General features: G+C 40.5%; 1 protein-coding gene and 1 long non-coding RNA gene across 2 annotated transcripts in view; one reads left to right on the forward strand and one right to left on the reverse strand.

The window, feature by feature from the left end:
* rgs7bpa (regulator of G protein signaling 7 binding protein a) overlaps positions 1–21950 on the reverse strand; it is a 127576-nt gene extending 105626 nt beyond the window's left edge. The window contains exons 1-2 of the mRNA XM_078548976.1: positions 20442–21950; positions 19495–19661 (exon numbers count right to left, since the gene is read on the reverse strand). Of these exons, the coding sequence (XP_078405102.1) occupies positions 19495–19661; positions 20442–20591 (317 nt within the window). The 5' untranslated portion in view covers positions 20592–21950. The remainder of the gene's footprint in view (positions 1–19494; positions 19662–20441) is intronic.
* LOC144684777 (uncharacterized) lies at positions 21464–23021 on the forward strand. Its single transcript, XR_013577567.1, has 2 exons — positions 21464–21577; positions 22241–23021. It is a non-coding gene; the product is annotated as an uncharacterized LOC144684777 (long non-coding RNA).
* The last annotated feature ends 513 nt before the right edge of the window (positions 23022–23534 follow it).

Genomic DNA, 23534 nt, shown 5'->3' on the forward strand with positions numbered 1-23534 from the left:
AGTGAAAAAACAGAGAATTAGAGACCAGTGAGCCTAACATCAGCAGTGGGGAAAATGCTAGAGTATTGGGGGAAATGCTAGAGTATATTATAAAAGACGTGGTAACAGAACACTTGGAAAGTATTAACGGGATTAGACAAAGTCAGCATGGGTTTATGAAAGGGAAATCTACTGGAGTTTTTTTGAGGATGTAACTAGTAGAACAGATGAGAGAACCAGTCGATATGGTGTATTTGGATTTCAAGAGTATTATTTAAATGGTGATATATTGGGAAATGTGGATGTACAAAGGGATCGGAGTGTCCTTGTACACCAGTCACTGAAAGTAAATGGGCAGGTGCATCAAGCAATTAGGAAGACAAATGATACGTTGGCCTTCATTACAAGAGGATTTGAGTTCAGAAGTAGGGATGTCTTACTGCAGTTTTACAGGGCTTTGGTGAGACAACATCTGGAGTATTGCATGCAGTTTTGGTCTCCCTACCAAAGAAAGTTGCCATAGAGGGGGTGCAGCGAAGGTTCACTAGGCTGAAACCAGGAATGGCAGGACTGTTGTATGAGGAGAGGTTGGTTCGACTGGGCCTGTATTCACTAGAGTTTAGAAGAATGAGAGGGGATCTGATTGAAACGTATAAAATTCTAACAGGGCTAGACAGGCTGGATGCAGGGAGGATATTTCCCCTGGTTGGGGAGTCATCCAACCAGGGGCCTTATACCGGACAGGCCATTTAAGACTGAGATGAGGAAAAATTTCTCCACTCAGAGGGTGGTCATCCTGTGGAATTCTCTACCACAGAAGGTTGTGGGGTTTGGGTCACTGAGTATATTCAAGAAAGAAATTCCTCAATTTTTGGATATTAGGGGCATCAAGGGGTATGGAGAGAAAGTGAGAATATGGCGTTGAGATAGAGGATCAGCCATGATCATATTGAATGGCGGAGCAGGCTCGAAGGGCCGAATGGCCTACTCCTGCTCCTAGTTTCTATGTGTTCTATCTACACTGTCCAGTCCCCTCATGATTTTGAGCATCTCTATCAAATCTCCTCTTAGCCTTCTTCTCTCCAAGAAGAACAGTCCCAACCTCTCCAATCTATCTTCGTAATGAAGTTTCTCATCCCTGAAAATATTCTTGTAACCCTCTTCTGCACTCTCCAATGTGTTTACATCCTTCCTATAGCGTGCTGCCCAGACTGTACACAGTACTCCAACCGAGGTCAAATGAATGTCTTATATAAATTCAGCATAACCGCCTTGCTCTAGTACTCTGTGCTGCTATTAATAAAGCCCAGGATACTATATGCTTTATTAACTGCTCTCTCCACCTGTCCTGTCATCTTCAATGATCTATGCACATATACACCCAGGTCTTTCTGCTCCTGCGCCCCCTTCAAAATTTCACCCCTTATTTTATATTGTCTGCCCATGTTCTTCCTACCAAAATGCATCACTTCACATGTCTCCACATAGAACTTAATCTGCCACCTATCTGCCCACTCCACCAAATTGTCTTATGTCCTTTTGAAAATCCTCCTCTCAGTTTAAAACACTCCCAAGCTTCGTATCATCCGCAAACTTTGAAATTGTCCCCTGCACACCAAGATCTAGATCATAAATATATATCAGGAAAAGCAAGGGTGCCAATAACGACCCCTGGGGAACTCCACTACAAACCTTCCTCCAGCACGAAAAATAAGCATTGACCATTATTCTCTGCTTCCTATTTTTCAACCAATTTTGTATCCACATTGCTACTATCCCTTTTATTCCATGCGCAAATATCTTTTCTCACAAGTCTGTTGTGTGGCACTGTATCAAATGCCTTTTGAAAGTCCACGTACACCACATCAACAGCATTAACCTCATCAACCCTCTGTTACCTCTTCAAAAAACTCCAGCAAATTAGTTAAACACAATTTCCTCTTTAGAAATCTATGCTGGCTCTTCCTCATCAACCCATATTTTTCCATGTGACTACTAATTCTATCCTGGGTAATTGTTTCTAGAATCTTACCCACCACTGAAGTTAAACTGACTGGTCTGTAATTGCTGGGCTTATCCTTACGACCTTTTTTTTGAACAAGAGCGTTATATGTTTGCAATTCTCATGCTGCTGCTGTTGGTGTGGTTGCTCTCCTTGTTCCTAATCGGAGATTCATGCCATAGCTGCACATTGCTTCAATGCTGCAGTGGAGGCTGAAAGCTGAGATGTTCAGATCAAGGTGAGTAAAGTCCAAGGAAGATAGGAACATAGGAACAGGAGAAGGCCATTCAACAGGAGAAGGCCTGCTCCGCCATTCAATACAATCATGGCTGATCGAACACTTCAATGCCTTTTACCCACAATATCCCCATAACCCTTTACATTATTGTTAATCGGAAATCTATCAATCTCTACCTTAAACAACTCAATGACTGAGCTTCCACGGCCCTTTGGGGTACAGAATTCCAAAGATTCTGAGTAAAGAAATTTCCCCTCATCTCAGTTCTAAATGGCTTCCCCCTTATTTTGAAATTGTGTACCCTGGTTCTAAACTCCCCAACCAGGGGAAATATCTTACTTGCATCTACCCTGTCTATTCCTTTAAGTATTCTATAACTTTCAATGAAATCACCTCTCATTCTTCAAAACTCGAGAGAAACAGGCCCAGTTTCCCCAATTTCTCTTCATAAGACAGTCCTGCCATCCCCAGAACAAGTCTGGTGAACCTTCGTTGCACTCCCTCTATGGGCAATAATATCCTTTCTGAGGCAAGGGGACCAAAACTGCGCACAGTACTCCAGGTGTGGTCTAATCAAGCTTCTACACAATTGAAACAAGACTTCACTACTCTTGTACTTAAATCCTCTTGCGATAAAGGCTGACATTCCATTAGCTTTCCTAATTGCCTGCTGCACCTGCATGTTAGCTTTCAGTGATTTATGAGCAAGGTCCCTTTGTACATCTACATTTTCTAATCTCTTACCGTTTAGGAAATACTCTGCACATCTGTTCCTTCTACCAAAGTGGATAATCTCACATTTTTCCACATTATATTCCATTTGCCATGTCTTGCCCACTCACTATGTCTGTCCAAACCCTCCTGTAGCCAATTTACATCTTCCTCACATCTCACATTCCCGCCTGGCTTTGTATCATCCGCGAACTTGGAAATATTACATTTGGTCCCCACATCCAAATCATTGACATATATTGTGAGCAGCTGGGGCCCCGAGTACTGATCCTTGTGGTACCCCACTAGTCACGGCCTACCAATGCGAGAATGACCCATTTGTTCCTACTCTGTTTTCTGTTGTTAGCCAATCCTTAATCCATGCCAGTACATGTGCTTTCATTTTGCTAACCAACCTCCTGTGAGGGACTTTATCAAAAGCCTTCTGAAAATCCAAGTATACTATGTCCATCAATACTCCTTTATTAATTTTGTTAGTAACATCCTCAAAAAACTCCAACAAGTTCATCAAACATGATTTCCCATTCGCAAATCCATACTAACTATGCCTAATCAGATCATGATTATCCAAGTATCCATTTACCATATCCGTTATAATAGATTCCAGCATTTTCCCTACAACTGTTTAGATATAACAAATTAATTATTGGTTGCTTGATTGTGAAGTATAAGGGAATGAGAATTTGAAACTTGTTGTCCTATCTGAACCTGAGCTAACCTTCCCATCCCAAATCACCTCCGTCACCAGCACTGTCCACCTCCACCTCAGCCTCTACCGCATCCCACATGCTGCTGAATCCCAAAACTGTGCTTTTGTTACCACCAGGCCCAACTATTCCAAAACACTCCTTACCAACCTCGTCTGCCACCCTTCATAATCTTGAGCACATCTTAAATCCTGCTGTCTGTATCTTAACTTGCACCAAGTTCTGTTCACCTATCACCCCTGTGCTCCCTGACATTAGCACCCAGTCCAGAAACAGCTCAAGTTTAAAATTATCATTCTTGTGTTTAAACGCCTCTATGACCTCCATTCCCAAGCCTGTAATACCCTCCACTCCTATAACCCCCTGAGAATTCATGTTTCACCAGATGTTTGCACCTTTGAATCAACGTCAATATTTCTCTGATTAAATTCCTGTGTAGAGCCTTGAATTATTTTACTACATTAAAGGTTCTATGTAAATGGAAGATACTGTTGACTGGTCCTTTAAATTTTAGATTTACTTAGGTTTCAGAGATTATCCCCTTTTCCGTTCCACTAATTGGAAAACGGTGGTTTTGTTATAATGAAAATCCATTTAAATGGCGAAGCGGAGCAGCGCAGAGGACACACTCCCTTTTTATGACATCAGCTGCCATGTTCAACTGAGTAGTTAAAAAATCTCAAAGGCTTTGAGTAGGCAGCGAGTGAGTGGGTGGCCAGTGAAGAATGAGTGGGTGGGGAGGTAGTCAGGGGGATAGTTGGCTCAGGTCAGGGGGGGATAGTCGGGTTGGGGGCTGGGTAGTTGAGTCAAGGAGGTGGGTAGTGAGGTTAGCGATGTGGGTAATGGGGTTGGGGGGCTAGGTAGACAGGTAAGGGGGTGGATAGTCGGGTCAGTGGGGTGGGTGTTTGGGTCAGGGGGGTGTGGGCAGTTAGGTTAGAGCGGTCAGTAGTCGGGTCAGGGGGTAGTCAGGTTATGATGGGGGTAGTTGGGTTGGGAGCTATGTAGTCACATTGAGGGTTGGATAGTGTGGTAGGGACTGTGGGCAGTCAGGTCAGTGGGGCAGGCAGTCGGGCCAGGGGGAGTGGGCAGTCAGGTCAGGATTGGGGGTAGTTGGGTCATCAGTACAATTGAGGGTGGTTAGGGGTGTGAGGGTGCATGTCTGGGGTGATGAGTTGTGTTATGCTGAGTTACACCAGAGATCAAATAGTGGAACAATATTGGACTAAGTACCCAGATACGTATCGCGAACCTGGCCAAGTCCCCGACTGAGCTTCATGCAAGAGACTTTTGCGGATGGGCCCAGGCAGTGCAAATCAGCTCATCAGAAGTTTAAGCTCCCTGGGCAATCACAGTGCAAGTATGTCAGTCAGGGCGCCAATGGGTCCTAAAGTGCAACAGCGGTTGGCATCAGAAGATCCAGACCATTGTGAATCACTCAAATACTACTGCTAATACTTGCATACAATACCAAAAATTTATTTTGTTAAGATAACCAAATTTTTGGTGGTTCCAAAATGCTATTGAATTTATTATATCTTCCACAGAAAGCAGATTAGCAGCTTACCAGGGTTATATCATCCAAAGTATCAACCATTGATCTGAAACTAGATCCTCTACCATTCAAACTGCACTCAGACTGGCTCAATTCACAATGTAAGGCTTCTTTCAACCATATGCAAAATTTATGACAAATCTAAATAGAATTTGCTTTGAATGCTACACTAAAGTATTTGTATTAGTCATCCAAAAAAGTAAAAATCCTGTTTTATAAAACTTATTTGCTCATTTCATGAAACAAGGGAATATACCTCTCAGCATACAAACCTAAAACATTTTTGTATTTCGTCTTAGAAATACACTGTTATTCACGTTACAGTCATTGTTCTAAAGTGTCTTTTTAAATATTAATATTATGAATGTTATATTAGGTTTGATTAACATAATACAATGCAAAAAAAGGGCCTGTATTTTCTTTCATGTCCTCTTTATAAACGTCCTCTTTATAAAGCAACACTTGCATTAGTATCTATCCATGATATTATCTTGAAATCTGAGGCTATAACAATCATGGTTTTAAGTAGACTCCTTTTTCTTTTATCTCAAAGCTTTCCATTATTCAGATACTTGATGACTGTGGTGGCTTTAAGACATTTTCTAGAATACAATTAAACATGATTTTCCCAGGCAGCTATTGCCAGATATTATATGATAGTCTAATTAGCTGAATATGTCAAGTTCATGCAAAGGATGGGGAAAAGATATTGTACAATAGGCTAGTCACATGAACAATTTTAAAAGTATACAAAAGGATTCTTATGAAGTATCAATAAATGAGTGTGTGTGTTAAAATTGCATAGTCATGTTCACCTTTAACAGCCTCAAAGGCTGCCTCACCTCTCCCAAAGATGTCCTGGGACCCTATCCAAAGGGTTACCTTAGTTATCCAAACACATTCACAGACCCCCTCTTACCTGTTCTATTCTGTACACTCTGAATTTGACACTATTTTTCAAAAATCCCACTTCAATGGAGGCAGCTCGTAATTTACATGGCTTTCTGCCACTGTGAATCGCGCATGTGGGAACCCCGGCCCAACTCCAGTCCCCTCCCCGTGAAGATGGCAAATGCTGGGTTGGGAGGAAGAGCATCTCCGTTGTGGAGATAATCCAATCCCAAGGACGGCTGTTGCACCTAGTTTTGTGAGTGAGGTTTGTGCCATGGCCTAAGCTGCTGCAAGTTGGTAAATGTGTGTTAAACTTTAATATTGCCCCGGCCAATTACCGCCCCATCAGTCTACTCTCCATCATCAGTAAAGTAATGGAAGGGGTCATCAACAATGCTAACCTTCTCAGTGACACTCAATTTGGGTTCACCAGAGCCACTCAGCTCTTGACCCCATCACAGCCTTGGTTCAAACATGAACAAAACAGCTGAACTCCCGAGGTGAGGCGAGAGTGACTGCCCTTGACATCAAGGCCACATTTGACCGAGTATGACATCAAGGCACCCTAGCAAAACTGAAGTAAATTGGAATCAGGGGGAAAACTCTCCACTGGTTGGAGTCATACCTAGCACAAAGGAAGATGGTTGTTGGAGGTCAGTCATCTCAGCTCCAGGACATCACTGCAGGAGTTCCTCAGGGTAGTGTCCTAGGCCCAACCATCTTCAGCTGCTTCATCAATTACCTTCCTTCCATCATAAGGTTAGAAGTGGGGATGTTCATTGGTGATTGCACAATGTTCAGCACCATTCGCAACTCCTCAGATACTGGAGCAGTCCATGTCCAAATGCAGCAAGATCAGGACAATATCCAGGTTTGGGCTGACAAGCGCCAAGTAATATTTGCACCACACAAGTTTCAGGCAATAATCATCTCCAACAAGGGAGAATCCAACCATTGCCCCTTGATGTTCAATGGCATTACCTTCACTGAATCCCCCACAATCAACATCCTAGGGGTTACCATTGACCAGAAACTGAACTCAGCTAGCCATATAAATACTGTGGCTACAAAAGGAGGTCAGAGGCTAGGAATCCTGCGGCGAGTAACTCACCTCCTGACTCCCCAAAGCGTGTCAACCACCTACAAGGCACAAGTCAGGAATGTGATGGAATACTCCCCACTTGCTTGGGTGAGTGCAGCTCCCACAACACTCAAGAGGCTTGACACCATCCAGAACAAAGCAGCTCGCATGACTGGCACCACATCCACAAACATTCACTCCCTTCACCATCGACACACAGTAGCAGCAGTGTGTACCATCTACAAGCTGCACTGCAGGAATTCACCAAGGCTCCTTCGACAGCACCTTCCAAACCCACGACCACTACCATCTAGAAGGACAAGTGCAGCAGACACATGGGAACATTACCAACTAGAACTTCCTCTCGAAGCCACTCACCATCCTGACTTGGAAATATGTTGCCGTTCCTTCACTGTTGCTGGGTCAAAAACATGGAACTCCCTTCCTAACAGCACTGTGGGTGTACCTGCACCATATGACTGCAGTGATTCAAGAAGGCAGCTCACCACCACCTTCTCAAGGGCAACTAAGGATGGGCAATAAATGCTGGCCCAGCCAGCAAAGCCTATATCCAGTGAATGAATAAAAAATAAAATTTATACCAGACTGTGCATGCCTCATTTCATTTGTAAGGACATAGTGCAGCTTCATTACATGGAACATGCAGCACAGAAACAGGTCATTCAGCCCAACCAGTTCATACTCGTACTTATACTCCATTTAAGCCGCCTGCCATCCTTCCTCATCTAACTCTCAGTCTAATCCTCTAATCCCTTCTCCTTCATATGCTTATCTAGCTTCCCTTAAATGCCTCTATAATATTCAATTCATCTACGCCCTGTGATAGGGAGTTCCATATCCTCACCACTCTCTAGGCAAAGACGTTTCTTCTGAGTTTCTATTGATTTCTTGATGACTACCTTACATTGATGGTCACAACTTTTGTCTTTTCCAAAAGAGGGAACACTGTATATGCTCTATCAAAACCTTTCATAATTTTAAAGACCTCTATTAGGTAACCCATTAGCCTTCTCATTTCAAGACAAAAGAGGCCCATCCTTTGTATCCATTCCTGACAGTACCTTTTAGTACTGCTACTTCCTTCCATAAATTTTTGCACCCCCTCCAGTTCCTCTATAACCTTTTTATAATATGGTGACCAGAACTGTCCATAGTACTTAAAAGTGTGGTCTAATCAAGGTTCAATGTAAGTTTAGCATAAATTCTCTACTTTTCAATTCTCTCTAGAAATAGTCCCTAGCACACTTGGTTTACCTTTTAAAAGCCTTGTTAATCTGCATCATTGCTTTTGCTCCTCCTTCCCTTTTAGACTCTTATTTACCATCTAATATTAACTCCTTAGTTTTCTTACCAAAATGTATTACCTCACACTTATCTATGTTGAAATTAATTTGCCATATTAAACTTCCTCCTGTAACTTTCAAATCAGTGCCGAAAATAGAATTCATTTGGTTAAAGCCCTTATTTGGCCTTAAATCACACCTCTTAAAAAATCAGAGAAATGAGGTTATGGCCTTTGCCCATTAAATGCAAAGCTCTCCTGGCATCATGGGCCCATGTAAAAAGATCTACAGCATAATTCCAATTGCTTCTCTTACTGATACAAGCCAGTCAGTTTCTATGAGGAGGAGATTCAGCTTTCTAAGCGAGGGAAAAGTACCTAGCTTATCTCAAGAAATGTTTTTTATTATGAACTCATATTTTCACAGTTTGCACTGATTCCATAAATAATACGATATACAAATTGTTTTTAAACAGTAACATGCAAGTTTATTTAGAAAACCTTTAAAATGCAGCAAAGTAATTTCAAAAAGCTTTAGGAAATTTCATTGGTCAGCAGTTAAGACAGTTCCAGCTTCCTCCCTATCAGCCTGCTCACTCAAAATAAAGAAAAAAAATGGTATGGAAACTTTACAACAAAGTGCTTGTAAATGAAATAAACTTAATGGAGCTTGCATGCATTCAGTTGTTATGAACACTAATTTGTTGTTGCTTTGGAAATTTCAGCAGCACATTTTTCATTTTTGTTATCAAAACAGAGAACCTCCCCATAGATGGAGCTCTTACACAAGTAATAAGACCTTGGGTACAGCAACATAGACAGACGTTTAATATAGTACTATGCAATGTCTTGTGCTTTATACACCCTTTGACATAGAAGAAAAACATGATTCTGATAAAATCATCTCATTTTAATATGTATAGCTTAGAAATGACATGTTGGATTTCCTATATGTATGTGACTTTCTACAAGAGTATTTTGACACATTCTATTATTAATGTAATGTATCAACATACTTATTAAAAATCTCTCCTTATATGGAAAATTTAAATACACAGAACTCAAAAAAGTATTGAATTCTCCCTCAAGGTTTATTAACTTACAGGTTATCACAGAAACAAGGGTGGTGGGGGCAGTAGAACATGTGGATAAAAGGGAAGTCATAAAAGAAATCGGGGGAAAAGAATGTAAAAAAAAAAATCTGACATCTAGAGCTGGAACACGGTATGGAGATCTACCGAATTGAGCACAAACAAATATCAAGAAACTGTTCAGATGTCAAAGGGGAATCCCAGTGGAGGTATAGGTGGAACTATAAAAAGGCAATAAAAAGATGCTTTTCAAATCCATCAGCAAAAGAAGGGTACGGAGGGACACTGAATCATTTGAAAAGGGAAAGAACTGCCTGGATTGATCAAGAAGGAACAGAGAAGACTGGACACTCCTAGTGTCACAACTGAAAGTTTTAGGAAACTGAAGTAAAAAATGCTTTAGGGGTTGGACAATTTCCATCCAATAATTCCTTCAGTGATACCCGGGGCAGGAATGCGATCAGAGAATTTTTGTAGCTTGGTCATTAGAACATTCCGTTCTGTAATCACAGGGATGAAAATACTGAAGTTGCGTTCAGACCTGGGGAGACCACTTCGGGAGTACTAGTTTTATTCCTTGTATTACACAAATGGCGTAGAATTATTGGATAGAGGTTAAAGGAAGCCAATGTGACAGATTCCTGTTACCTGATGTTAAACAGCTAGGTTATGAGGAAAGATTTCTGGAGAAAGATAACAAGAAATAGAACTTAACTGAGGTTTTTAAGATTTAAGATTCCCACAAGCACAGAGAATTTGGTACTAAGTGCATCCTGTTTTTGGGCATAGGTTTCAAGACTACAGGAGAAAGATTAAAGTTAAGGTTGGAAAAAGATAATAAGGTATTTAAACATCTTTGTAGTATAAGGGTGATCCAATTGTGAAACAGATTACCAGCTGAGGCCAGGTTTTTAAAAATTACTCAAATCCTTGTCAGAGAAAGGGATGCAGGGCTATTAGCTTCAGAATTATAGTGGTGTGGATCAGTGGTCTTTCCCTGTGCAAAACATCATGGTGTTACTATGATACATAAACAAAAACCTTTATCGTTATCAGGGCACCCTGACTAAGAAATAAATATTGTACATCAATATCCATAGGCCTGGATTTCATAGTCAGCAGGGAAGAAGAAAGCTTCCCACAAAGATCTGTGGCATGGATTTCTCCTTTCCCGACGTTGTCTTGTATTTGGCACCAAGTCAAGGAGATTTCTCGGTGTCCAGCAATGTGGGTAAGCAATCAATCACATTGAAGTAAACTCAGAGAGCAAACCAGGAAATTAAAAGCACTGATTATCCTTCACTATTAATTAAATTTTATAGAAAGCAAAATAAGTGATTGGGACATTAATGCGAGATTAAAGTATAAACCAATATATCATAAAAAATCATTTTTACAATATTTTATTATAATGAAGAAATTTGACATCACATAAATATAAAATTAGTTTCCCCAAAGCCAAAGAAGTTTTTCAGCAATAATCAAGAACATTGCATACTGTTAAAAACTCAATTACATCTCCTTCAGCTGGATGCACCTTTTCAAGGGTTATTACCGCGGGATTATTGTAAATGGGCAAGTTCCCAGCAGGCAGTGATTTCTAATTGATTGCATTCTGCAGCAACTTCAGCACTGTACGCTATGGAAAAATGTAGAATCATTGACTGCAACTTCTGGATTTCTGTGCTTAACTGTGCACGTGTGCATTTCAGAAATTGCTGTCAATTTCAAAGAAATAATGACAGTGAATGCTGACAGTTTCACTGTCATTACTATTGCAAATTCTAGGCCATCATCTCCAGATTGTCCATCCTTTATTTATAAAAAGAGAGTAATACTTATTTAAGTCTACTGAACTATCGTTCTCAAGGAAAAATAGATGGAACTGTGGAATTTGAATCCAAGAACATGAGCAAATAAGTCCTAAAATTCAATATTATAAAAAAATAAATTGACTTAGAACCAGAGAATGATACAGCATAGCAGGGGGCCTTGGAGCCCAAAAGGCTCTGTGCTGGCTCTTTGAAAATGCTATCCAATCAGTCCTACACCTCTATTTCCCCATGCCCCTGTGAAATTTTCCACTTCAAGCATTTTCCAATTCCCTATAGAAAGTTATTATTGAATTTGCTTCCACCACCCTCAACAGTGCATTCTAGGTCAAAACAACTTGCTGCATAAATAAAAATTCTCAAGATGCATCTGTTTTTTCTGCCAATTACCTGAAAACTATGTCCTCTCATTACCAACTATTCTGTCCTCGAAACAATTTCACCTTATTTTAAAACCCTTTAAGATTTTGAACATTTCCATCAAACTCCCCTTAACTTTAACACTCCTTTCAGGTGAAGCAGCTTCTTCAATTTGGTCTACTGCATTCGCTGCTCCCAATGCGGTCTCCTCTTCATTGAAGAGGCCAAATGCAGACTGGGTGACCACTTTGCAGAACACCTTCGGTCTGTCTACAAGCATGACCCAGACCTTCCTGTCACTTGCCATTTCAACACACCATCCTGCTGTCATGCCCACATGACCATCCTTGGCCTGCTGCAATGTTCCAATGAAGCCGAATGTAAACTGGAGGAGCAGCACCTCATCTTCCAATTAGGCAGTTTACAGCCTTCCGGACTTAACATTGAGTTCAACCACTTAAGACCAATAACTCTCTCCTCCATCCTCACCCCTTTTTTTATCCCCTTTTTTCAATATTAATTTTTATTTTTTAATTTTACTTTTTATCCAATTATTTTTATTTATTTTCATTTTTATCCATTGCATATCCTCACTTTTTATCCTATTTTCGATTTTTTCCCCCATCACCGTCCCCTCCCCCCACCCCAACCCTACTAGGGCTATCTGTCACTTGTTCATGTTGTTCTTTCCAGAGTGCTTACCCTTGTCCTGCTATTACCACATTTTGCTTTCTGACCTTAATGCCCCCATCAGTACCTCCTTTAGCCAACACCACTACCATTAACACCCCTTTGTCCTTTTGTCCATGACATTTGTCGTCAATCTCTCCTTTGCCTCCACCTATCGCTGGCCTTCTATCCAGCTTCACTTGCTCCACCCATCTTAAACAGTATAAATTTCATCACATGTTTACTTCTCTTTAGCTCTGAAGGAGAGTCATGCAGATATTTTCTGTTTTTGTTTCAGGTTTTCAGCATCCACAATATTTTGCTTTTACCCCCTTAACCTTCCCCTGTTTTAAGGAGAACAACGCCAGTTACTCTGGTCTCTCCATGTAACTCACATCTTTTATCCTGGTAAACCATTTTATCCATTCTAATAAATCTCCTCTGCATCATCTCCTTTAGGAGGCCTTGAGGTCCTCCTAAAATGCGGTACTCAGCATTGGTCACAATGCTCCAGCTGGGGCTAATCAGTGTTTTATAAAGGATTAGCATAACTTCCTTGCTTTTGCACTCTATGCCTCTATTTATAGAGCCAAGGATTTCACATGCCTTTTTAACCAGCATTCTCAGCTTGTCCTGCTAACTTCAAAGCCACACACCCCTCCAAGCCACACGTCACCTTGACTTGGAACCATATCACGGTTCCTGCACTATCATTGGGTCAAAATCCTAGAGCTCCCTTCCTAATAACAACCTACACTAGATGGACTGCAGCAGTTTTAGAAGGTGGCTCACTACCACATTCTCAAGGGCAATTAGGGATGAGCAATAAATGCTGGCCTTGCCAGTGATGCTCTCATCCCATTAGGGAATAAAAGAAACATTGTGAACTTACACTCCCCTTTAAAATTGTACCATTTGACAGCTCACCACCACCTTCTCAAGGGCAATTAGCGATGGGCAATAAACGCTGGCCAAGCCAGCAAAGCCCGAATCCCCTGAATGAATAAAAAAAATTACTTTATGTTGCCTCTTCTCTTTCATCCTACCAAAATGGGTCAATTCGCATTGCTCTGCACCAAATTTTATCTGCAATATATCTGCCCATTTAAACCAGTCTATGTCCTCCTGAAGTCTGTTATTTTCCTATTTGCTGTTTACTATATTTCCGGGTTTTGTGTCATCTGCAGACTTCAAAATTATGCCCTGTATACCCCTATGTCCTTAAAATATATCAAAAAGAGCAGTAGTTTTAACAGTGACCCTTGGGGTCAACATTGTATATTTCCTCAAGTCTGAAAAATAACCATTCACCACTACTTGCTGCTTTGTGTTGCTTCAATTTTGCATCTATGCTACCATTGTCTCTTTAATCACATGGGCTTCAATTTTGTTAACGAGTCTTTCATGTGACCCAATTCCATTTCTGCAGATTCAACATCAGAATGATATGAGCACATCTTAAAGTAGCTTTAATTGATTTTCAATAGCTACAAAATATACCAAAATATTAATGAAAATTAATTTTTAGTTGAAAAATTGAATGGACCACAGTCAACAATGTGTTAAGCTGCCACTACCAGTAAACATTTTTCTCTTTCCTTTATAGACATATATTATATTTTTAAAAATCATTGGGGTGGGGTGTGTGTGTATGCTTGAGAGAGAATTGGTGAACACAAGATTGGAATCATAATGCTTTGCTTGTTTTGCTTTTGCACTGTTAACCTTTTCTTCTTCATTATCGTTTGATAGTGCTAAACATTGGTAGTATAGAGTATTGCTGAAAAAAGAGAGGGGCATTTTTTGTCAAAGCTTTTTGTCTTGCACTCATCAGGACAATTCGCAAGAAAATACCAATGTTAAGGGAAACAACATATTTATACTATGTTTCCACTGATATTGGAGATGTTTGGAATAATAATTTTTAACTATAATTACCCTGTACTTGTAATATATTAATGTTGTTCTACCAGAGGCTGAACTATCGCCTGAATATTGTGCTCTCAAATAAAGTATCACTCATCTGTTTATCTATGATTTAGCAAATATTAACTCCTTTACTTTTTATATGAAGGGAATAAAAATTGGTAACGTTTCACCAAAAATATTAATAAAAAGTTATGATTTTTGCAGAAATATTCCAATCTTTAATAAAATCTCCAGGAACCAAATTGGTCCATAAATGGTGCCAGCTTGCACAGTGGATTAACATAATATAAACTGAAACCTACTGGCTTGAAAGTCTTGTCTCTTTGGTGGTTGTAAGACATGAGCCCCTAATATGTGTTGTTTCAGAGCCCGGAACTTCTGAGAATTCACCACAAACTGCTTTCATTCAAAGAAACCACAGGATACTTAGTGCAGGAATAGTTCATAGTGTACAGTAGCAGGTATTGTTCTGAGATGGAGTCAGAGCACATTGAGGGAGTGAAGATGAAGCTTTTACTTCAGTTTCCTCTAGCAATGCTGCGTATTTGATTATAACAATATGTACACATATTTGAAAAAGTTTAATCCCTGAATACTTGCTCTCACATTTGTAATGTAAAAATCAGGATTATAACCTAAAACTAGTAGAAGCTGGATGCAATTCTAAAATTTAGTCATGCATATGATAATTACGGAAACATACATTATTACTGTTTTTTTTCAAATCCGCCAACATTAAATTGTTGAAAACTATATCAATGTATGAATATTCATATGGCTTCACATGCAAAACAAACAGAATGAACAAAATAATTGAAATATGCTTTCTAAAAATTATCGTCATTGCATGAAAAAAAAGTTAAAATATACAAAATGGCAGATAAAATCTGAAGGAATCCATACATTAGTTTTTATTCTAACTTCTGTCTACTCCATTTTAGTTCCCTTAAATGTGGAAGACTACTTGATCCTAAAACTCTTTGTGTATTTGAATTTATGTACTGGCCTAAAGAAAGATATCAGATAACTGCAAAACCTAGTTTTAAAAAAGTAAACTGCACCATCATGTGAGATTTTTATGTCAGCTATGGACAAGTCAGTGAGTTACACACTACTGAAAGTTACATTTCTTCATATCAAGATAGCAACCATAAAATAAGTATGTGACTTACATTCTAGATGCTATGATTTTTGGATTAGATATCATTTAACAACTGTTAGACTATAACTTCCACTTCTAATAACTTTACTATTCAATGACCTGATCACTTGTTTGAAGCTGTAAAGTCTATTTTGTGTTGTAGAGTATACTTTGTCCTTTTAAAATGAACTCTCTCTTTTAATTTACCACTCAAGAAACTGACTTTGCCTTATGGTTATATCTTGTTGGAACCAAAACATTTATTGGATTTTATTAAGTTAATCTGAAGTCAGATAATTGCATAATTAAGAATTAAATGAAATGAAAATACTCTATATAGAAATATTTCACAAGTGGGGTGGGGTGGGGGGTGGGGTAGGGTCCCATGTTGGTTCAGGAGATCTGATGATGGTCAGGAAACTGATGGTGGTTGAGGGGTGAGAGGTGGGTGTCCAATGATGGTCATGGGGTCTGACTGTGCTAAGAAGAGAAAGCAGACAGATCACAGCAGGGAGAGGTGGTTTACTGGATAGCTTGTTGGGCCTGAAGGAAACACTCCTGCTCTTCTTAGCCCACAAGCAGTGTTATAAAGACACTCACCACAGGGATCCAGTCCCTCTTGTCCCCTTTAAGCTGCCAAGTTTCCTAAGGCCCAATAAACCTGGCTGCCTGTGGTAAAAAATATGACGACTGGTAATCTGCAGGCACACAGCCTCATTATAATATTTAAATGACCAACCCATTTCTCATGAACAGGCTCATCACTCTCCCCTCATTATGCCACCATTTATTTTTGCATTTTTTGCATTTTAATCTCTGACATAACTCCAACCTGTCCAACTGACTGAGTTAAGGTTCAATCCATGGTACATGTTAAAAAGCATGGAAAAAAAATTATTGATTTCAACTACGAACTGATAGAGGCAAGTATTTTGTATTTTCATATACATTACATAAGCTTTGAAATCTGCCTGTGCTCTTTGTCTGTACTCTGTTCCTGTTGTAACAGAAAATTGATGACATTCTGTACTTTTTTGTATCAATCTAATTCCACTGCTATCTTGCACCCTAGTAATACAATGCTTGAAGTGTTTTTGAGAGGTGTAAGTTATAGCTATGTTACCCACTCACACCACCATTGAATTGGAGAAAGCAGAGCATTAAACATCCAAGTGTAAATGGAATTCTGCCAGCCAACCAACCTCCAATTGCTCATGACATTTTTTTCATTCTTAATGTTTTCTCACTTGGTCTTCTTTCCTCATCGATAGGTGTAAACTCAAGTCAGGGTATGATTAAAATAAGCCTTAGCATTTATAATGCACCTGTCCCAATGAAATGATGAATTGTTTTCCAAAGTTGTTATATGGACAAATGCAATAGTCATCCCATACCAGTAACAACCACAAGCAGTTGTGAGTTGGCTAACAATCTGTTTTTTTTTTAAATGTAGTGGTTGAGGCAGAAATGTTGGCTGAGAAACTGAAACTTGTTCTTCAAAGGGTAGCATGAGATTTTTAGTTTCCATCTGAATCACTGGAACAGGCAAATAGAACCTGGACTTAACATTTCAACTGAGGCTCCCTAAGCAACAGCAGTCATCTGCTATGCCAAATTATTACTTTTTCTGCTTTCTTAGGCAATAAGTGTTGGAAGTTTCAATGCAGACAGGGCAAATTAATCACACTGTAGCCTCATTATGTTCTCAACCAATACTTATGTAATTGTATTGCTACAGTTGCGCAGCTAAGTTAATTCAAACCATTTTGTTATCAAATGATGCAATATAAAAGTAGTTGATGTTTTAATTTTTTTGAAAAAAAATATTCTCCAATGGCTGAATTTACATTGCAGTTGCTGAGCAACACTAATGATGCAACATCACTCCTTTCTTCTGGGTAACTACAGTATGAATCCCAAACTGCTGACTAACGCTGGTATAGGACAAAGTCTATGCCACACCAATGTCAAATGTGATGTATAACTGGGGCACGTTCTCTTCCAAAAATGTACTCCAAGAAAATTACAGCTTTTAGACCTTTTCAAAGTCCTCACAGTTGTTTTCATACCTGTCCTTGGTCTCACTCCAATCTGTTCCTGCCCAGATTCAAGCTCAGACCTTTGATTCTTCCAGTTTTGGCCAACCTTCTGTTGCCCATCCTAGGCCTTGATTTTCTAGCCTCATCCCACAGCCATTCAGCCCCCATCTCCAGAATTCTCTATGAAAACTCTTTGCCTCGTTAGGTCTCTCCCCAGTTTCAAATGCTACCTCAAATGCTGGATAACATATGTCTGAGATTATTGCATTATTCTTGAAGTAAGACATGCTGTTCATCTCCAAATATTCAGCACTACATGCTAAGAGGTTGAGAAAGGCAATGACAATGTAATTTGACAATGTAATTTCTCAGTGAAGAAAAATTTCACTTAATTCAGTTGTAAGTTAGAAATATTTGGGATGAAATTGGTCTTTGACAATCATGCAAAATGACCAATCGACAATTGGCAGCCCATCTTACACGACTGTCTTTTCCATAGATGCTCCACAGAAGAGAAAACTGGTGGGCCATAAACGCAAACAATTGATTATTGGCCCTTTTGCACAACTGGCAAAGATCAATTTCCCTCCCCATCCCCACTAAACCTTAAGGATAAAGGTTCTATTGCAATGGTCAGTTTTAGAAACAAACTAAAATGACTTTTCCCTCTCATTTTTTTTATTCAGCCAATTTGCTCCCCTCTTCTTTCTTTCTGTGGTACACATATTGGCTCCAGGTGCTCTCTGCTGTCTAAACGAAGTGGCCATTTAACAAAGAGATAAAAGCAAAAGAACTGCGGATGCTGGAAATCCAAAACAAAAACAGAAACAGAAATACCTCGAAAAACTCAGCAGGTCTGGCAGCATCGGCGGAGAAGAGTTATGTTGAAAGGTCATGAGTACTCGAAACGTCAACTGTGCTCTTCTCCGCCGATGCTGCCAGACCTGCTGAGTTTTTCCAGGTATTTCTGTTTCTGTTTTGGCCATTTAATAAGTGAGAGTTTACATAACAAACATTGGCAGGATACTTAACTGTAAAGTGGGGGGGGGGGGGGGGCGATGTGGGGATAACATAATTGAGCTGGATCCTGTCAAACTCAATGTGCATACATGAGCCCTTTTAAGAAGAGCCACTCTAACCATCAGGTATGGGAACGCCAATGGTTTCTCCCCTCATTAACTATGGGCTATGAGACCAATTGCAGCACTGTTATTTCAACCTGAGATCAGCACAGACTGATGGAATTGAGTCCACTTTGGTGCAAAGCTCAATTAATCACTTCTTAAATTCGTCTTTTGTCAAAGGAAATATTTTATTTTCCAAGTAAAAATTTTCAGATAAAAACGGAAAATCAACAGACTAGCAAGTTAATGTTACTAAACCAGGGGGTTTGGGCTGGCGCTGGAAAGCCGGCACAGTTTAACTAACATAAGAGTGGCAAAATGAAACTGTAGAAGAAAATAAATGTGGCTTTACCGCCATTTCTTTTTCAAACCCAACCTAATAAGCACGTCGTATAAATTCCACAGTCGGTGAAACTCCGAATACAGAATTGCCATATGAGAGTTATAATTATGCGTGTCACAGGCTTGCCCTCAGCCTTGAAGCAGCCGACGCCTCTAAAGGGAGAAGCTGCCGAGGGCAGAAACTGACAAGAAACCATTGTTGTAACCTAAAGGCTAGACAGGACAATCTTAGGCTTTAACTGTAAAAATCCGGTTCAGTATATAAAAACTATTAAGCAAATCATTCCAACATATTGCTCTGTAATAAACGTCAAAAACAGCTTCAGATCTCGATCTACGTCTAGATCACGTACTCTTTTTTGAAGAAAAAAACCCTCACTCCTGACCGACAAGTTTGTTCAGAGTTTGGGATGATGTGAATGGAAGTTGAAATAAATTTCAAAACCCCGCATTGATCACCGGGATTTAAAGAGCTTACTCACCCGGAGATTGCGGAGAGTTTTTGATGTGCGCTCTGTGCCATCTCGCAACCTTTGGTCCGAGTCTTCTGCATTTCAGCTCGCAGGGAGGGAGAGTCCACCGAGGCATCTCCAATGGAAATGACCAGTTCGCGGTAAAGGGCCACCTGTGTGTTGAAGTCTTGCACCAGCTGGAAAGAGAAACTCTGGTGGTTATCGGTCGTTTGAAAGAAAGCAAAAAAGAAAGGGGCGCTGGGGTGTGGTTCGGAAAAATTAAAGAGCAGCTGGGACTTGCTGCCATTTAGACGGAGGATGAAAGAAAATTGAAGGTCAATAGCGGGGCAGCCATACTTAGCGGCTGTGACACAAATATTCACACAATGCTCGCAATATATAACAAGTAACACATAGCGATTTTACCATGACAGCATTAACATTCTCATATCATGGCGCAGAATGTTTTAAAATGTAACTCCCACTAGTTATACCTGTGCAGCTTCCATCTGAGCCTCAAATCAATGCAACCACTGCAAGTAAGTCTGACTAGGTTCTGCAGTAAAGATCATTAAATCGGCACAATCTTGGAAAAGGATAACATGTTCGCACTTTCTAGGGTTGATGTGCTATCTTCTACTCGGATCTAACACTTTTGTTTACACGGATACTTGATAAAAACGCAGGCTGATTCTAGTTAGGCGGAGTGACTTGTGTCCTCTTGACACGGGAACTCCACTTAGTATTCAATAAAGCACTTCAATATGCAACCAACTCACATGCAACAGAATAGATAAGCCGTGCCATAAATAGAGGCGTCAGAATAACGCTGAATTTCAGTCATCACCCAGGCCAATACTCCACATTAACAAATACGGTTGTGCATTTACACGTGATCGGAATTGGAAGGAGCTGGGGGTTGGGGGAGCCAGGGTGGATTAAAAAATAACGATGACTTTGTTTTGGTTTGGACCTACCATCTTACACTCCTCGAGTGCTCGGAAGGGTTTCGCGGCGCTCTCTGAGCTGCCTCTCCTCTCCGCTGCTCTATCCTGTGCCTTGCCGAGCCGGAGGAGGGAGCCAGGCGACTTGCGGCGGGGTTTGCGCCCATTCGGTGCAGAAGTCATGCAGACACATCCAAGATGAGATGCTCTTCGCTGTGGATGAGGCGTGTTGCGATGAATTGCGAGTTCCAGGAAGCAAATTGCGAGCTCAAAATACAAGAAAAGGGATGTTTGTGTGTGTGTGTGTCTGTGTGTTTTCCCCTTCCCTACATAACCTTGAGCCTGCAGAGCGGGCGCTGCCTGCCCTCTCTCAACATGCTTCAAAGTCACCACTATCTAAGAATAGCGGAAATATCCCAATATTAGCATGCTCCGGGCTGCTTAGGGTGGTGATTTCATTCGGGAGCTATTCACATCTCCAAGATTTAGGGGTTTCCATTAAGAAACTGACGGCTCCAGAAATCCCACACTGGAACGATCTCGCCTTTAATGCCCACGGGGTGAGGGAGGCCACACAGCAGCTTTTATTTTCACCTCAAAGAATACAAATTAGAGTCCTGGTGTGTAGGAAGTGACCGTGATCGTTTGCTCTTAATCTAAAGTCTTCCGAATGGCTTTTTTTTTGCGGCTCTAACCTTGCTGGAAAAGCAGGAATCAGGCAAGCTGACGTGGATAGCGACACAACACATTGATAGGACAGGAATACTAATACAGCCCAAATTGTTGGATCTTGCTATTTAGACACTTAGCCAAGGAAATGTGAAACGGCGTCGGCAATGCAAATATCAACACGGTGTCTTATCACTGAAATGTTCTTGTGTGAGGCAGAGGAGTGAGACAGCCTTGAAACAGAACAATTTCCTAGACGTTTGGCATTTTGGCGCCGTGCGTGAGGTTTGACAAAGGTCGCTGCAACAAATCAATCATTGTCCTTACATGTTTCGATCGTGTCAATTGAAGGTTCGATAGTCCAGGAGGTGCTTTGGCAGAGGAAGGGATTAAACCTCGCCATTTCCGTAAAACGAAAATTGCTAAAACAAATGGAAATAGGATCTCACCTCAGTTCTCCGTACGGTCATGTTGTAAAGCACGTTTCTGTTCAAGTTAAGGTGAGAAAACCGGTCCGACACCAACTACAGTAAAAATCCTGATTGTTCACTTCTGAAATGTATCAATAACAGTAAATGTCTTTAAGACAGCAGGAACAGCGGTAGAAAATACCATTGGGAATGTTACGGTACTAACACCCTATACACAGCTGAAATTTCTCTCGGCGGTGTGAATCCACTTATTAGGAATTTGATCGGCACCTATAAAGCATTTAAACAATAACATCAGAATAGAAATGACATTTCTATCATTACGCGCCTGCAGAAAATTCACATTCCCCGCTTTCAGTTGACAGCCAGTGAAATATTACTGCATTCTGAAGTGGGAACCACAAAGATAACAAAATGCAGGGCAAGATGTCAGGGAATGAGTAAACTTAATGTTCAAGAGAGGCAGGTCCGGCAGGGAGTTCTGAAAAGTTTCACAACCTCAAGAAGAATACTAAAGTAAGGCAGTGAAAATACTAATTGAAGAGCAAATTTAGGGACCAGTTAGTTAATGTAAAGGAAATTATCCAGGCCAGGAGACAGGAAGGTAAAATATATTATATATATATATATACACACACATACATACATCTACGTCAGCCTGGCTACTTTATAAAATTATTTTTTTTCTGTTTTTCAAAATGGACAATTGCTGGGCTGATAAAATGGCTGCAGCTGATCACATGCTGGTTTCTGGAAGATTCTAAGCCCTTCCAATGAACGAAGACTACCTCATCATCCTGGAATGCCACTTGTATCATACAAACATTCCAGCCAAGCCAACACAGGATTCGTAGAGGATAAATCTATCAGCCAGCCATGGACAAAGGTAGAGCTATTTGTGGCTCATAATCTCCAATGGCCCCACCTACTGCTCCAAAATACAATGAGTTTCAACCAGGCATCTCGTTAGCTGAATAGCTCGACCTAAAATCACCCTGTCACATGACTGAGACTTGTGCTGTTTGAATTCCTTTAATTATTACAGCTCTTGAATTTTATCTTCGGTCCCTGTTTGACCTCAGAAGAGAAGCAGGACTCCAGGCAAGCAGCCTGACTCTGTCCACCATTTTACCATCCAACAGATAGCAGCAGAAAGTGCTCTGTCCAGGTCAATGGCCTGGCCCTCATTTACACTATAAACTACTGGAACATTGGAACATCTGTATCTGTGCCTTCAAGACTAATTCATCTCTATGTGCTTTCTTCCATCATGGATGTCCTTGCTTCTAGAAACAGTTTCAACCTGCTAACCTCTGAAGGAATATGCCACTGGACTTTTGATTCTGGACTCACGTAAAACTATAATTCTTATTTTTATTGTGGTCTTGCCCTATACCCCTTTCTTTCCCTTATCCCTCTTTTACTGTATAAGTGCAAAAAGGGGCAGATGTTGTGAAACCCCTTTCCCACGTTGTGTGTGTGTAAAATAAATCAACCCTCTTATTTTACCTTATCTCGAGTTTGCTGTGGGGTTAGTAATAGAGATTGGATCACTCCAAGCCGAAGGGTTGGGGAAAACATATTACCATAAAGGGGGTAATCAGAAATCAAAAACACCTTTCTGTCTTTGGACGGGTAGTGAGAGGAGAAATCAGTGCTGTTGAATTTAATCCCCCTGACCCTGTCCATAACAAAATCTACTCATAGAGGCGGAGGACATGGTTGAGGCACTAAATGAGTACTTTGCATCTGTCTTTACCAAGGAAGAAGCTGTAGTCGGAGTCATAGTGAAAGAGGAGGTCATTGAGGTACTGGATGGGCTAACAATTGATAAAGAGGTATTAAAAATGCTAGCTGTACTTAAAAGTTGATAAGGACCGGATGGATGGGATGCATCCGAGGTTGCTGTGGAAAATAAGGGTGGAAATTGTGAAAGAACTAGCCGTAATCATCCAATTTTCCTCGGATACAGGGGTTGTGTCAGAGAGGACTGGGGAATTGCAAATGCTCAAAAAAGGGTACAATA

This window comes from Cetorhinus maximus, chromosome 1 (genome assembly GCF_964194155.1).
Source record: "Cetorhinus maximus chromosome 1, sCetMax3.hap1.1, whole genome shotgun sequence".
In the NCBI taxonomy this organism is placed as follows: domain Eukaryota; kingdom Metazoa; phylum Chordata; class Chondrichthyes; order Lamniformes; family Cetorhinidae; genus Cetorhinus; species Cetorhinus maximus.